Below are 15517 nucleotides of genomic sequence, written 5' to 3' on the forward strand. Positions count from 1 at the left end.
TAACAAGGGGATTTTTTTTGTAACTTCTGTCACAAATGAAAATTTGGTATAAAATTTAACATTTACACCAAAAAAAAAAAAAAAAAAAAAAAAAGGGGATTTTTTTTATATGCATGGCTGATGGTCAATCTCGATAAGAACACACTTATTACATATTGGATATTTTTTCCCAAAAGGTTACAATAATGTCTTACCTGAATTTGAAATATTTTCTGGCTAATGCTAAGAGTAGTCAAATTGCATGTTATCGGATTACCATCATGTTATCAGACTACCATGTACATTATATGAGTCGAAACTCAAGTTTAGACCTTTCACATAGCTTTGATTTTGTTTCAAGGAAGATTCGGACCCTAGAGGAATGTTTTAACATGTTCCCAAATCTCGTCTACCACTTAACTAAGCCTTGTAGGCATTTTCATTTTTGTTCCCAATATGACTATGCTAAAGCTATGTGTTGCTTGCAAATTTTCCAGAGCGGGTTCTTTATATTGAGTAGTTCAAACCGGTAGTGACGCTTAATTATTTTCATATCTGATATAAAACAACTGGCAAGCATTTTTGGAAACAACCTCAACAAAAACAGACATGCTGGATTTTTATCGAGGACTAACATCGGTGATTGTTGCTTCATCTAACGAACAAGCAAAAGACATGCTGGTGGGTTCACCCGGTTCCAACCCCTGGGCTAGTGGGTTTGATCCTGGTCCATTCCTAAACAGAAATCCAGGTGGTAGAGGCACATCCAGAGTAATTGAGCTGGTTGTGAGCATTTGATGAATCTTAGACATTGTTGGACGTTCTGCAGAATTTTCTTGAACACACAACAGCCCAATATGAATGTATCTAATGACTTCATCTCTTTTACTCTCTTCTCTGATAACGGGATCTATGAGTTCATGCAATGATTTGTTCTCCCAAAGTCTCCATACCTATATAAGTTGTGTAATATGTTTTCAGAACTATCATCACAATTTTATAGAATCAAACAAAGTTTGGGGCTAACGAGTTTATAGCTCACATATGTGGCTAAGTTGTTAACTAGACCCTCCATCTGGTAGAAGCTGCTATTCTTTTTTCCGCTAATGATCTCAAGAATCAATACTCCAAAGCTATAGACATCTGATTTTATGGAGAATTGACCATGTGTCACATATTCGGGAGGCATGTAACCACTGCAAACATAAAGGTGAATTCTCAGAAATATGGTATTTGATCGAAATTCACCAAATCCAAAAAGTAGATACTCACAAGGTTCCAACCACTCTTCTTGTATTGGCTACATTTTGGTCCATACAAAAGGTCCTTGCCATTCCAAAATCAGCAATTTTTGGGTTCATATCCGCGTCTAAGAGAATATTACTTGCTTTTAGGTCACGATGTATAATTTTGAGCCGTGAATCTTGATGAAGATATAAAATTCCTCTAGTAATCCCATCAATGATGTTGCGTCGCATAGTCCAGTCCAGCTGAAGTATCTTCTTAGGGTCTAGATAGTCATGCATGATCACAAATATTAGGTATGTACAAGAATAAAAAACAAGAAACAAGAGTATAGTTTTAAGTTTAACTGACCAAACAGGAAATAATCAAGGCTTTTGTTAGGAACAAACTCATAGACGAGTAACTTCTCTTCTCCTTGTAGCGAAAATCCGAGAAGTCTAACAAGATTTCTATGCTGAAGCTTTGCAACAACAACTACCTCGTTCTTGAACTCTACCTCACCTTGTCTTGATGTTTTAGACAGTCTCTTTACCGCAACTTCAGTTCCATTCATGAGCATACCCTTGTAAATAATCCAAATAAGGCATCATCATTTCATTGTTTCTCCACGAAAGAAGAAAATGGGGTGGAAAAATAGCATATAAATACCTTGTAAACCTCACCAAATCCACCTTGACCAAGCTTGTTACTAGCAGAGAAGTTGCTGGTCGCAGCTTCTATTGTCTTTAAATCAAATTGAACAGATTCCGCTATTTTAAAGACCAACATTAAGCTCATCAAAAAAGCTTCTTTAGGTTAAAATATCAGTTAAGGATTTAAATGGAAACAAAAAACTCACTTGGAAGTTCAATTTTTTGCTTTCTCTTTCTCTTGAAAATAGCAACGACTATGGCTACCAATATTATGAAAAATAAAATAACAATGACTATAGCACTGATAATTCCTCCTGATAAACTTGTATCTGCATAAAGCCACCAATTCACCAAAACCATAATTACACAATATATTAAAAATCAAATCAAGAATGTCTCTGAAATGGTTACCAAAAGGACTTGCCTTTCTTAGGCATGTTGGTGACGACAAAAGGTGTCTTTGAAGGCGGCGGTGAAGGCAGTGGTGGTGATGATGGAGGTGGCATTCTAATATGATCAAAAACACCAGAAAATGTGTACAATTCCCACCGTAAAAAGCAACTTGGCCGCAACACAATGCCACCTCTCTTCCCATGGTGCAATGTCTTGTAGTAGTCAACGCTCTTCTCTAGGCAAAGTTTACAATCCTCCGAAGAAACATCTGGAGTGCATTGCATCAACACCGATATGTTCTTGTAACCCGGCACAGGAGCTATTTCATTTTCATAGTATTTACTAGTAGGAGTAGATAAATTGTTTCTCACCAACGATGTCATCGTACGAGACATTAACTCATCCCATACACCATCAAATTCCTTCAGGTTTTCTTTTTCTATGTCCACGGAATTGTAAAGGACTTTAGATGGCTCCAAGATGAGGACCCCGGTGAAAGGTTTGCGAGAGTAGTGAACAAGGCAAAGAAACTCTTCACCTAACCATGTGAAAGAGTCTGTCTGATTGGGACATGACTTTAGTAAACTATCTGAGGTGTCCTGGATGCATTGGGAGCAAGCTTCTGGTCCAGCACCTGGAGAGCACATCCCCACGGCGTAGACTATGTCCGGGTCTAGGCCCATCCAACCGTAGAAGTAGCCGTCGTGAACCGTGACGTTAGAAGCCAGAGTAAAGTTGATGAGACGGCGGTTCATGTCATATGGACTATCCGGTTTGAAGTTTCCAGCAGTTTCGTCACATGTTTGTGCAGAAACAGATATAGCACTAAAGATTATGATTAAGGAGCATAGGATTGATACACTGCTCTTCTTTGCCATTTTTATTATCTTTAGATTATTCAGTTCATGTGTGTGTGTCTGTGTTGAAATGTGTGGATATTATAAATTTAAGTCTGAATTGTATACTTGAACGACTTTGCATGCTAGCTAATAATACTAGTTTGAATTATAGTGGGAGACTTGACCCTAAAGTCACCCTTGATGTTAGAGGGTGTTTCCGTTTTGTTATAATCAGTGATTTATTTCAATCAGTGACTTTATGACGCTAGTTTTTCCGCAGCACGCGGATCTATATACGAAAAACGGTTCTATCTTATTCACATGGACAGCTTTTCGCAGCAGTCATGATCATACCAAGATATAGCATCTTAACTTGCCTTAGACATTTTTTGCTTCTTTTAGTTGATTCAGTCAATGTTTGCGTGCGTGTTCTTATGGTTCTCATTAACAACTCAGACGTTTGAGTTTTCTACTTGAATGGACATGCACATTAATAAGAAACTGAAAACTTTGAATTTTGTGATAGACTTGGACCGTCGAGTTCAACTTTAACATTAGAGTTCTGGACTAACACTTGTGATCTTCAATATTTGAGTGAGGCTACTTTACTAGATATTTCTCCAGATTGCAGGTGACCATTATAAACTATATATTCTTCAGATTCGTCAAGGACTTCGTTAGGATTTACTAATGAAAATCAAACAAGATCAAATAACTTAAACCAAGACACGAAAATCATGTTAAAAATATATTAATTCATGGTTTTGTGGAAGTTGATAGTATTTTTAAAAATATATTTGTTAATAAATTTATGTAAATGGGTGAAACCCCTAATTTGATAGGTTACTGTAATAAACTCTCTTTGTATAAGAACAGCCCTGTGTGTTTTTCATTTCCCAAACCAAGCTATAAGATATTGAGAAAGATGCTTAATCTTTGTTTTAAAATGATAGTGAACTGCCTCTTATCATGGTCTAGAAACGTAGTCATTCTGAATGGACTATGGGTAAAAATTAAGGAAGAACATATATGAGAAAGTGACATGCGTTTGTGGAAAAAAAACTTAAACCAAACATAACATGTTGAGTATTCAACGAGGAATAACATCGGTGATAGTAGCTTCATCTACAGAACAAGTAAAAGACTTGCTGTTCCATTGACCCGGTTCCAGTCCCTGGGCTAGTGGATTCGATATTGGTTCGTTACTGCAAAAAAATCCAGGTGGCAGAGGGACGGGCAGTGCAATTGAGCTGGTTGTAAGCATTTGGTGAATGGTAGACATTGTTGGACGATCTACAGGATTTTCTTGAACACATAACAGCCCAATATGAATATATCTAATGACTTCATCACTTTTACAATTGTCTCTGATGCCAGGATCTACGAGCTCGTACAATGATTTACTCTCCCAAAGTCTCCAGACCTGTATAAATTATTGTAATATATTTATAACTATGATCAATTAGATTAAGAGAATTAAAAAAAAATTGAGAGTTATTTAGTTGATAATTGCTAACATATGTGACTAAGTTGTTAATAAGACCCTCTATCTGGTAGAAGCTGCTATTCTTTTTGCCACTAATGATCTCAAGAATCAATACTCCAAAGCTATAGACATCCGATTTAGTCGAGAACTGCCCATTTGCCACATACTCTGGTGGCATATAACCACTGCAAAATACACAAGTTAATAAGCGACAAAAGGGTTCATTAACTGAACTTCATTTGCTCCAAGAAAGTATATACTCACAAGGTTCCGACCACTTTTGATGTATTGGCTACAGTTTGGTTGATTCCAAAGATCCTTGCCATTCCAAAATCAGCGATTTTCGGATTCATATCAGCATCTAAGAGAATGTTACTCGCTTTGAGGTCACGGTGTATGATCTTGAGCCGTGAATCTTGATGAAGATATAGAATCCCTCGAGTAATTCCCCCAATGATGTTGCGTCTAACTGTCCAGTCCAATTGAGTTCTCTTCTTAGAGTCTGCATACTTATACAAAATAAAAATTAGCTAGGTTCAAGGAAGAGAACCAAATGAAAGTGAATTTAATAAAAACAGACCAAAGAGGAAATAGTTGAGGCTTTTGTTAGGAACAAACTCATAGACGAGTAACTTCTCTTCTCCTTGTAATGAAAACCCAAGAAGTCTAACAAGATTCCTGTGCTGAAGTTTTGCAACAACAATAACCTCGTTCTTGAACTCTACTTCGCCTTGTCCTGATGTTTTAGATAATCTCTTCACCGCAACTTCAGTACCATTCATGAGCATACCCTTTCAAAATAATTGCAAATTAAGCAACATATCACTTCACGAAGTCTCAACAAAAGAAGAAAGCTAGGTGGACAAAGAAAGTCTATATGTGTATATACCTTGTAAACCTCACCAAATCCTCCTTCACCAAGCTTATTACGCTCAGAAAATTTGTTTGTAGCAGCTTCAATTGTGCTTAAATCAAACTGGATCGATTCGGCTTCATTTAAGACAAAAAAAGTTTGTGAAAAAGTTCCAAGACAAAATTAAATGTTCAAAACATAAATAAACTCACTTGGAAGTTCAATTTCTTGCTTTTTCTTTCTTCTCTTTAAAGTAACAACGCCTAGAGTAATCAATATTATGGCAACAAGAGCAACAACGACAATCACCGCAATAACTCCTCCTGAGATTCTTGTATCTGCACAAAAATCCAATTCACCAAGAACATAACTACACACAAAAAATAAAAATAAAAAAGTTGCTCTACTCTAAAAATAGAACTTGCCTTTCTTGGAAACATGAGAGGGTACTGTGAGAGACGGATCTTTGGAAACAGGAGATGGTGTCATAGGGAGCGGCGTTGAAGGCTGTAAGAAAATAAGATCTGAAGCACCAATGAAAGGATACAACTCCCACCGGAAAAAGCAACTTGGTCGCGATATAACTCCACCTTGCTTCCTACGGCAACACGTCTGATAGTCAATAACGTTTGTCCGTAAGCAGACGTCACAATCTTCAGAAGAGACATCTGGTGTGCATTGCATCAACGCCGATATGTTCCTGAAGTCCGGTAATTGAACTACATCGTCTTCGTCTGCATAGAACTTAGACGAACTGTTCCCGGCTGATGAGGAAGATGAGATATTAGAGATCATGCCAAACATTAATTTTGTCCACACACTATCAAAGTAAGTCTGATTCAGATTGGTATCTGCAGTACTGGCGATCGCTCCGCGTGGCTCCATGCCGAGTAATCCGGAGAAGGAGCGGTTGGTGTATCGAACAAGGCAAAGGGTTTTGTCACCTGACCATGAGAAAGCGTCTACCTGGTTTAGACAGTTCTGTAGTAAGCCATCAGAAGCGGTCTCAATACATTGAGAGCAAACATTAGGTTCAGCGCCTGGAGCGCACATCCCCATGGCGTAGACTCGGTCCAGACCAAGCCCGATCGAACTTTGGAAGTAGCCGTCATGAGCCGTGACGTTTGAAGGGAGGGTGGAAAGGATGAAACGACGGTTGTTGTCATAAGTACTGTTGGGTATGAATATTCCAGTAGTGTTTTCACAAACTTGTGCAGAAACAGAAATGGAACTGAAGCTTATGATGATGATGAAGAAGAAGAAGAAACAGAGAACTGTCTCATAGCTCTTTTTCGCCATATTTGTCTTTTAGATAAAGTGTGAATGGTTGTATTAGTACTTGAATGACATTAATAGGGGTGGCCGGGTGGGAGCGAATAATAATATAATAATAATATAATTTTTGGTATTTGTGATTTGTTTCACTAATTAATTTTTCAAGTCAATTTGTTTTGAAAAATACGGATATCCGTAAAAATTATGAATCTTTACGATCATTTTATCCAAATTGTTAAATACAAACAAATCTAGAAAAAGTTTTTTTTTAAATAAAAAATTATATAAAATAAAATAAAAGTAATAAGTAGCAAAACTATATGTTTCATAAATTTTTAAAATAAACTAAATTTATTTATAAAACACAAAAGTTAAGAAAAAATTGTTGTTTTATAAAGATTTTATATTTCTTTTAGTTTAAAATTTTTATAAGTAAATTTGTAAATAACATTAATATAATTATATGTTAAATAATAATATATAAAAATATATATTTAGTTGTAGATAAAAATTTATTTGTATAAAAGCGGAGGGGATATACAGTTATTTGTGATTTACTCTGTTTTTTGCTGATATTAATTTTTAATATATTTTTTGTTCCGAAGAGTTACGAATATTCGGATTTTTTGAATCTAAACAAACAATGTATCGAAGCAAATTCAATGGATATCCGAAAAATCTAAAGGACTAGTCTTGGCCTTTTGGATTTTGACTTATGGAATAATATGCATGCCAATTTGTCAATCACTAGCATCATTTTCAACGGGGACTAAGTCTCGTACTGTGAATGCATTTATTTCTGATCAGAAACTAACTTCGTCATAATTTCCTCGTTTAGTTAGTAAAAGATATATAAGAAGCATGATGGTCATTCGATTAAATTTATTTTAGAAAGTAGACTTGCTGGCAGAGCATTTAGAAAATCATAACACTTATTAATAAAAAGAATTTCAAAATTTTCCAAAAAAGAAAATTCAAATTTGGAAGTGTTCGAACTTTTACGTACGTTATGTGCTTTTATGTGGATTTTTTTAAATATAACCTCTAAAATATTAATATAATTGATATAGATCCACCAATAAATGCTATCCACTATTGTAAAATATAATAATTTATTATTTATAATAAATATGTTTAAGTTTAATATATTTGGAATCAAATAAGAGATTTTGGTAAACCTGAATAAGGGTAATATTTTAGATTTAATTTTTAAAACTGCAGGAATTGAAGGATGCAAAAAGAAAAACGAAATTGAAGGATGCAAGAGAATGTATAATAATGCTATTAATGTAATCGTAAATAAATCCAATCATTTGTCGTCTAATAAAATTTTTTAACAAGTCAACGAACTTAACATCACATCAGGAGAATATTTATTAAGCAAAATTTATTTAGAAATTAATAAAAGTATGCATTTATGATTGACAAGAAATATGGGTATTATTTTATTTACAAAATTTTATTGACAAAGAAATCCCAAGTTGTTAGAAGATTAGTGTTATAGTTTTAGACAATAAAACACAAATTCATTACCAAAATGAAAAAAATGTCCAAAATTGTAGGAATTATAACCAATATATTAAGGCTCTAAATAGTGACCCAAAGAATGAATGAGAATGGTGAATTTCTTATCATTCATTACAATTTACACTATTCACAAGAAATATTTGTTCCATATGATTTTATATATATATATATATATATGTGTGTCTATCAATTTTTAAAATATAATAAGTTTACTGTATATTTTTTTAATTGAATAGATTGTTTCAAACTTTCACATGTATTTGTATCTTCTTCTACATATATCTTTTCAGATTTTATTTTATTATTAAAATCGTAACTATATATATAAAGATTAGTAAAATATTGTTTTATTGTCATATTCAAAAATATTGTAACTTTTCACAAATTTAGAAAGTTTTTTTTAAAATAAATTTTCGCTTCATAGATTTATATTATCGAGTAAATAATTAAACATTTAGTTTTTGTTTAATTTTTAAAATAAATTATATAGTTTAAAATTTGTTTTCATTAGTTTAAAGTAGTAAAGATTAATCATTGTTAGATAATATGATTTTTGTTATTTAATTTTTTTTTTATAATTTTAAAAGTTAACATCGATAAATATTTAAATATTTAGCATATAGATGTATAATATTACAACATTAAATTATATCTATTTAATTTATACTAGATATAAATCTAATGGATCATCTATTGTTTCAATTCAATTATTGATAGCCCAATAAAAATTTATGGTCTTCCAAAATTTAAATGATAAAATTAGATTCTAAATGTAACATGACTTTCTAGTAATAAGTCTATTAGGTCAATTTTTTTAAAAAAAACACACATAAATCAAGGTTTTGACTTCTGTTTTAATATATAAGATTTTAAGAAATAATAGACTATAATTATTATTTATCAAATTAGGGAATGAATAGATTTTCCTCTTGTTTTATTCTTTTTCGTTCCTTTATTTTCTATTTTTAATATTATTTTAGAGCCTTAGATTTAGATCGGTCTTTAGACGAAAATAAGTCAACATCTACGAATTCATATTTCATACTTCTTCAGCCTAGGACCCGTTTACCAAGGACAATAATTTCGTATGTAGATAAAAATCTTCGCTAAGGTTTGTGGGGTTTCAGAAAAGGCACTTCTTAAATCTATTGGTCTACTTCTTCGTGTTTAGAATTTATCTTTCTCGTTGTTCCACAATAACAACACAGTTGTTAAAAGCAATACACAATTGGTGTGATGGCCTGGATACAAGCCCATCAAGCATTTGCTCGAGGGCCAATCAGTATAAAAACATTTTTGGGGCCAATTCTCATGAAGATTAGGTAGCAGAGATGGTTAAAGTTGCTATTATTTGGGTTTCTCTTGTTGGATGCCCTGGGTTCGAGTTATGGATAGAGCATTTCTGGGTCAATTTTTTTTTCTTGCTTCTAGCTTGCAAAATGTCAGGCACGGCCCTGGTTGGTTCACGTGGCCAACTACTTTACTTCTCAAATTATGTGCTGTTCAGCTATTTTGTTAAGTCCTTAAAAAAGAATCTTAAAATAGAAACTTTTGACTTAGTTTGTAGAGATCTATTATTCTTCCTATTTGTTCATTAAAATAAGTCAACAGGACAGTCACAGTGTTTTTCGTTACCCTCAAAGATGTGGTTTTGGGGATCGAAAGGAGCATCTGGATTCTCGTCTAGTTCCACCGCAGAAGATGTCACTCATGGAGTTGACGGAACTGGCCTCACTGCTATTGTCACTGGTTCTCTTCTATCAAATCTTTCTTTCACAACTTGAGTTTTGTCTAAATATGTTTACTTTTCTGTACTTTAAGATCTTGGGCCCTCTCTATTCCTCTCTCAGATTTGACTTTCACCTGTAGGCAAAAATGATATGACTTTGACTGTCCCTCCTACACTTAGGATAGTTGAGTCATAAAGTAACAATCTTTTTTCTAATGAGCTTTTCTTGAATTGGATTCTGTCTTTAGCATGGTTGGGACCATTTCACTGATAGGGGAGAGAACTTGAGATCTGTAAAAGAACATGTGCTTATAAAATCTTTTATACACTCTGTCTCTGTTTCAGCTGATTATATATCATAATCCAAATAAAATTAAAATAGCTAGCTTAGTTTGTTACCCTGCATTGAGCTTTATGGACTTTGTTTGGTTTCTTAAGTTGTCTTTTGTTTCATTGTTCATGTTTTCAGGAGCATCGAGTGGTATAGGAGTAGAGACAGCGCGTGTTCTTGCACTGCGTGGTGTGCACGTGGTTATGGCGGTGAGGAACACTGTCTCCGGTGCTAAAGTTAAGCAAGATATCCTCAATCAAGTCCCTGGTGCTAAACTCGACGTCATGGAGTTAGATCTCAGCTCAATTGAATCTGTCAGGAGATTTGCATCTGACTACAAATCTACTGGTCTTCCACTAAACATCTTGATGTAAGCTCTCGAAACACAGTAGTTCATGTCTAGTGTTTTGTGACGGTTTTAATGTTTTGTAATCTCTCAAATCTTGTTAGCAACAACGCTGGGGTAATGGCATGTCCTTTCATGCTCTCTAAGGACAATATTGAGCTGCAATTCGCAACTAACCATCTAGGTGAGCTAAGAGAAACCAAACCAAGATTATTATACCTTTGTCCTAAGTTTTATAGTCTCATCATCATCATCATCATCATCATCATCATCATGTTTCAGGCCATTTTCTGTTGACCAAGCTTCTGCTAGATACAATGAAGAACACATCACGTGAAAGCAAACGAGAAGGAAGGATTGTTAATCTATCATCAGAAGCTCATCGGTTCTCTTATCCTGAAGGAGTCCGGTTTGATAAGATCAACGACGTATCAAGGTACTTCTTCGATATCATGTTCTTTATTCTTGAAAAAAACGTGACATTGTTCGTTGCTTTTGTTTCTACTGCAGTTACAGTAGCATTTCAGCTTATGGTCAGTCTAAACTCTGCAACGTATTACACGCCAACGAGCTTGCAAGGCAACTGAAGGTAAGTACAACAAGAAAATGGATCTATCAAATCAAGAACCTATGTTGATTCAGTTCTGGTATGATCATAAAACAGGAAGATGGAGTCAATATAACAGTAAATTCACTTCATCCAGGAGCCATTATGACAAGTCTTTGGCGCCACTTCAATAGCTATTTAGCTGGTAACTTCTCTTCTGTTACGCACATGTTGTAAACAAATGTGTGTATATACATACTTTGGATTTGCTTATGATCCTCTCTGTCACTGGCTTGATGTACGTAGGAGCTGTTAGTGCACTGGCTAGCTATTTTATAAAGACTGTTCCGCAGGTATGCTTTTAGTTTCTAAACCTCACACTGATAATAACCAATCAGTAACAACTATTCTAGGAGAGAACTGGTGCTGGTTAAAGATATAGACCGTTCTTCCTTTGGTTTGTTGGTTATCTTGTTTAATACTGGACTTTGTAGGGGGCGGCAACAACTTGCTACTTGGCATTGAGTCCTCAGGTTGCAGGAGTTACAGGAGAATACTTCAGAAATTGCAAAATTACTAAACCATCATCATTTGGACAAGATTCAGAATTGGCCAAGAAGGTTTGGGACTTCAGCACTAAGCTAACAGATTCACATTCAGGAGAAAGTCATTCTTGAAAGTAAATTGTTTCAGATGAATCTTTACTTTGATGGTTTTCATGTGTGATTTCTATTTCAGTATTTTGACAAAAGGAAATAAAATAACATAACAAACCTTAATCATTTCAACTCTGCAAAATGTGGTTTAGTTCTGGTTCTGACCGGTTTAGTTATTGGCTTTTACCAAAGGATAGAACAATCACTTAATAGAAGATGCAAAATGAAAATATAGTCACCTTTTATAACATTGCAAAAGATCAAAATTCAAGGCTTGAAGAGAATCTCGACTGTTTCAAAGAAGACTGGTTACAACAAATGATGCTTGCAATTTCAATCTGGTGCTCTAAAAATGGGTTGAAAACAAAATTAGTAGTGAGTGAAACCAGATCAATTTTTTTTAACTATTATTTACTAGATGCATTACTACAAAACTCTTTTGATCACAAACACACAAAACTTAAAAAAAAAAAAACAAGTGATCGACTTAAAACAACACCAAACATGCATTAAGATCTCACAAGATTATGCCTACTAAAGACTCGGTTGATATCTAAATTTTAGAGATTATGGTTAAGAAAACTTTGGCATGCAGACATCTCATATAATACATAATTACATAAATATATTCCAAGATGTAACTAGCCGTCTTCATCGCCGCTAAACCATGATTGAAGAAGCGAATACACGAGCAATGGACCGACAAATGGTGTAAACGGTGGTGGTTTACTGAACGCAACCACTGGGTCTACTGTTTCCTCAGTCTTCTTCATTGTCTCTCTTTCGCTATTGTTCACGTTCTCAAGTTTCTTGGGTATAATGGTTCTCACTACTTTACCTGCTTCTCAGAAAGAAAAAAAAAAAGAAATCACTCTGTTTTATTTTCTTCCACGTGACAAACTGAAACTGTGAAGAATTAAGGTACACGAGTTACCGTGTGATCTTGAAACCGAAAATATTGGTTTGAGCTTGTCTATAGGAGCAGGAAAAGGCCGCATAATATTTGATCTCTCTCTTTCTGAAACATATGAGAAGAGAAAGTCTAATACCTTGAAGAAAATACAAAAGAGAAGACCAAATGAAAAAAAAAAAGAAACAAACATCACAGAGATTAATGCGCAAGATTAAGATGCTGATTATTACCGGTTTCAACAACTGAGCAATATAAATTGAAAGTCACTATTCCTCCGGTTGTAAGAGCTTTTTCTTCAGCGATCGAATACTTGTTTTGAGTTTGGGGAATGTCAGTTAGTTGTAACTAGTAGAGGAAGGAAGGTTTGAGAAGGTCCGGGACTTGGGGAAAAAGTATACACAAATTTATAGAAAATAACAACATATAGTTTTGATCAAAAAAAAAAAACAAAAAAAAACAACATATAGTTTTCATTATTGCAAATTTACCCCATAATTTCAAACAGATCCTAACATCAATCCACGTGGCTTCCGTGCGGTGTTCCACTACCGTTGCTGGAACGAACAATTTGGAAATTACATCAAACTTAAAAACGTTCCAAACCTGTTTGAAATTAATTTGTCGATAATATTTCTAAATGATAAAAAGGCAAGAAAGAAGAATCTAGCATGTTAATTTTATATGATTTGAATTGTGTAAACAAGACTGAAATAAATTTATACAATTAATATTCAAACTAACTTATCAATAATTGTGATCTAATAGTTTAAAATCTGTTTTACTGCTTCTAATTCAGTATATTGTAAACAATTTCAATTTACATGAAAATAAAATTCAGTTTTCTACGTGTCTGAGCTTCAAATTATTATATTCCTTTGTTTCAAAAATAAAAATGTCCAATTCAGTTTACATTGGACATGTGCAAAAGAAGAAGCTCCACTTTCCCAATTACTAAAGAGGAAGCAATAGGAACAATATATGAGAAAAAGCATACTGAAATGCATATTCATATATGAGAAAAACCATACTAAAGATGCATATATATATATATATATATATATATATATGTCCATGACTAGAAACCATTTATTCGCCAAGTTGAACAAGTCAACTGCAAATTCAAAACACACGTTTTCGTACATACATATAAATAAGAAGTGTAGAGGTCTAGATAGGGATCAGTAGATTCAGTACACATAAAATACTCACTAGATCACAATACAAACCCTAGTTATATGACTTCATTTTCATTCCTTTACTCCGAACAAGTATCCAAGAGACGAACCTCCACCAGGAACCGACTTAACCTTCGTCGTTGGACGATCCTGAAATTATAATATTCTCTCAACCCACAATTTTTCATATTTGAAAAAGGTACAGAATTTGATTAATTCAGAATATGAAGAAAAATAAAGACTTACTGTGACGAAGTTGCCAGAGTTTTGGCCCTGAGCTCTGTAGTAGTTGTTGTTGTTAGAGATCTTAGGCTTTTGGTCAGATTTGTCGTCGTCGGTGGGATCTATGCCGTATGGTGGTGTAGGCTTTGGGGCAGCCGATGGGAGATTCTTTGGAGTCTCATTGTCTGATCCAAAAAGATAGCCTAGTGAGCTTTGTCCGCCTCCAGAGCTCCCACCTCGGCTCATTATTGATTGAGAGGCTTAATTAGTGATTTATATACCTGTTTATCAAACCCTATAGTTACTAGACTTGTTTAGCTTGATCAGGAAAATGCGATATGTTAAACTATTGATAGAAGAGATAGAGAGAAAAGCTTAAATAGAGATAGCAGGTGGAGATTTTCTAAGATATGATGAGACTAATACTTTCATAGATAATTAAGTAAACATTTAAAATGATGAGTTTAGTAACCTTAACTAAACGTTTATGAATTCGTCTTAAACCTAAAATTTGTTTGTACCTTTTTGAACTTTTAATTATATAGTATTGGTATATTTTGGAACTAAAGTTTAATTTTGTGATATTCTTGGATATTTCAGATAACTTTTTCTAATTTTATAAATGAATAACGCATAATTCATCATCTGAATAAAAATAATTCCAAATATTTGAAATGAAAAAAATTAAACTACATACATATAAGGTAATGTTTTGTATCATCATTAAATTTTAGAGCATCTCCAAGAACAACCTTATTTTAAGGTAAGATAAACCTCAAATTGATAAGGAGTTGCGCAACAAAACTACTTCACTTCGATATAAGGCTGATCATAAGTATGCAAGATTGATGCAGCGTTGGTTTGAAGTCTCAGCTTAATACATAGGAGAATAAGAAACATACTTTACAGCCTTGTAAATTTTTTTAGGCTTCTTACTCTCATGTAAATGTCTATTCCTACCTTGATCAATACATTTAACATTTCATACAAAAAAAAGATAAGCCTCAAATTGAGGTTTGAGGGAGGTGTTCATCAATGGTAAAACCTTAAATCTTTTTTTTTAAATTGTTTGCAATATAGTCCTTAAAATTGATCAAAGTTAATAAAATCTACAAAACTTTATGAATAATAAAACATATATTTAAAAGTATTACAAATAGTATTAACGTTATATTATAATAAATGAGAATTATAAAACACACTAATTAAATCACAAATAAAAGTAATATATCAAATTACTCAATATAAGTTTTTGTAATATTCTTATACAAGATCAATTAATGAATTTTTAAAATAATATTAAAATTTTATTATATATAGGTTAGAAGCTTAAATTTATCGAATCTAACATTTTATATGTAAAATATTT

At 33.6% G+C, this 15517-nt stretch overlaps 4 protein-coding genes and 1 pseudogene across 4 annotated transcripts; 1 reads left to right on the forward strand and 4 right to left on the reverse strand.

Annotated features, from left to right (window-relative positions):
- Positions 1-512: 512 nt before the first annotated feature.
- On the reverse strand, positions 513-3379 carry LOC106368470 (annotated as a pseudogene).
- A 703-nt stretch (positions 3380-4082) lies between these two features.
- LOC106368469 (cysteine-rich receptor-like protein kinase 18) lies at positions 4083-6965 on the reverse strand. The gene is made up of 7 exons (XM_013808432.3): positions 5853-6965; positions 5640-5765; positions 5464-5564; positions 5155-5365; positions 4839-5076; positions 4606-4759; positions 4083-4511 (listed from the first exon to the last, which is right to left on the reverse strand). Exons 1-7 carry the CDS (start codon positions 6724-6726, stop codon positions 4179-4181), a joined length of 2037 nt encoding a protein of 678 aa, XP_013663886.1. The 5' UTR covers positions 6727-6965; the 3' UTR covers positions 4083-4178.
- Positions 6966-9450: 2485 nt separating this feature from the next.
- On the forward strand, positions 9451-11964 carry LOC106365090 (short-chain dehydrogenase TIC 32, chloroplastic). Its single transcript, XM_013804545.3, has 8 exons — positions 9451-9978; positions 10428-10659; positions 10740-10819; positions 10918-11071; positions 11146-11224; positions 11300-11387; positions 11489-11535; positions 11677-11964. The coding sequence occupies exons 1-8, from the start codon at positions 9873-9875 to the stop codon at positions 11857-11859; spliced, it is 969 nt and encodes a 322-aa protein (XP_013659999.1). The 5' UTR covers positions 9451-9872; the 3' UTR covers positions 11860-11964.
- A 122-nt stretch (positions 11965-12086) lies between these two features.
- Positions 12087-13626, reverse strand: LOC106365091. Its single transcript, XM_013804546.3, has 3 exons — positions 12982-13626; positions 12773-12856; positions 12087-12676 (listed from the first exon to the last, which is right to left on the reverse strand). The coding sequence occupies exons 2-3, from the start codon at positions 12834-12836 to the stop codon at positions 12480-12482; spliced, it is 261 nt and encodes an 86-aa protein (XP_013660000.2). The 5' UTR covers positions 12837-12856; positions 12982-13626; the 3' UTR covers positions 12087-12479.
- A 197-nt stretch (positions 13627-13823) lies between these two features.
- Positions 13824-14506, reverse strand: LOC106365093 (protein SPIRAL1-like 5). Its single transcript, XM_013804547.3, has 2 exons — positions 14173-14506; positions 13824-14076 (listed from the first exon to the last, which is right to left on the reverse strand). Exons 1-2 carry the CDS (start codon positions 14392-14394, stop codon positions 13999-14001), a joined length of 300 nt encoding a protein of 99 aa, XP_013660001.1. The 5' UTR covers positions 14395-14506; the 3' UTR covers positions 13824-13998.
- Between the last annotated feature and the right edge of the window lie 1011 nt (positions 14507-15517).

Source organism: Brassica napus, chromosome A8 (assembly GCF_020379485.1).
Source record: "Brassica napus cultivar Da-Ae chromosome A8, Da-Ae, whole genome shotgun sequence".
Classification (NCBI taxonomy): Eukaryota; Viridiplantae; Streptophyta; class Magnoliopsida; order Brassicales; family Brassicaceae; genus Brassica; species Brassica napus.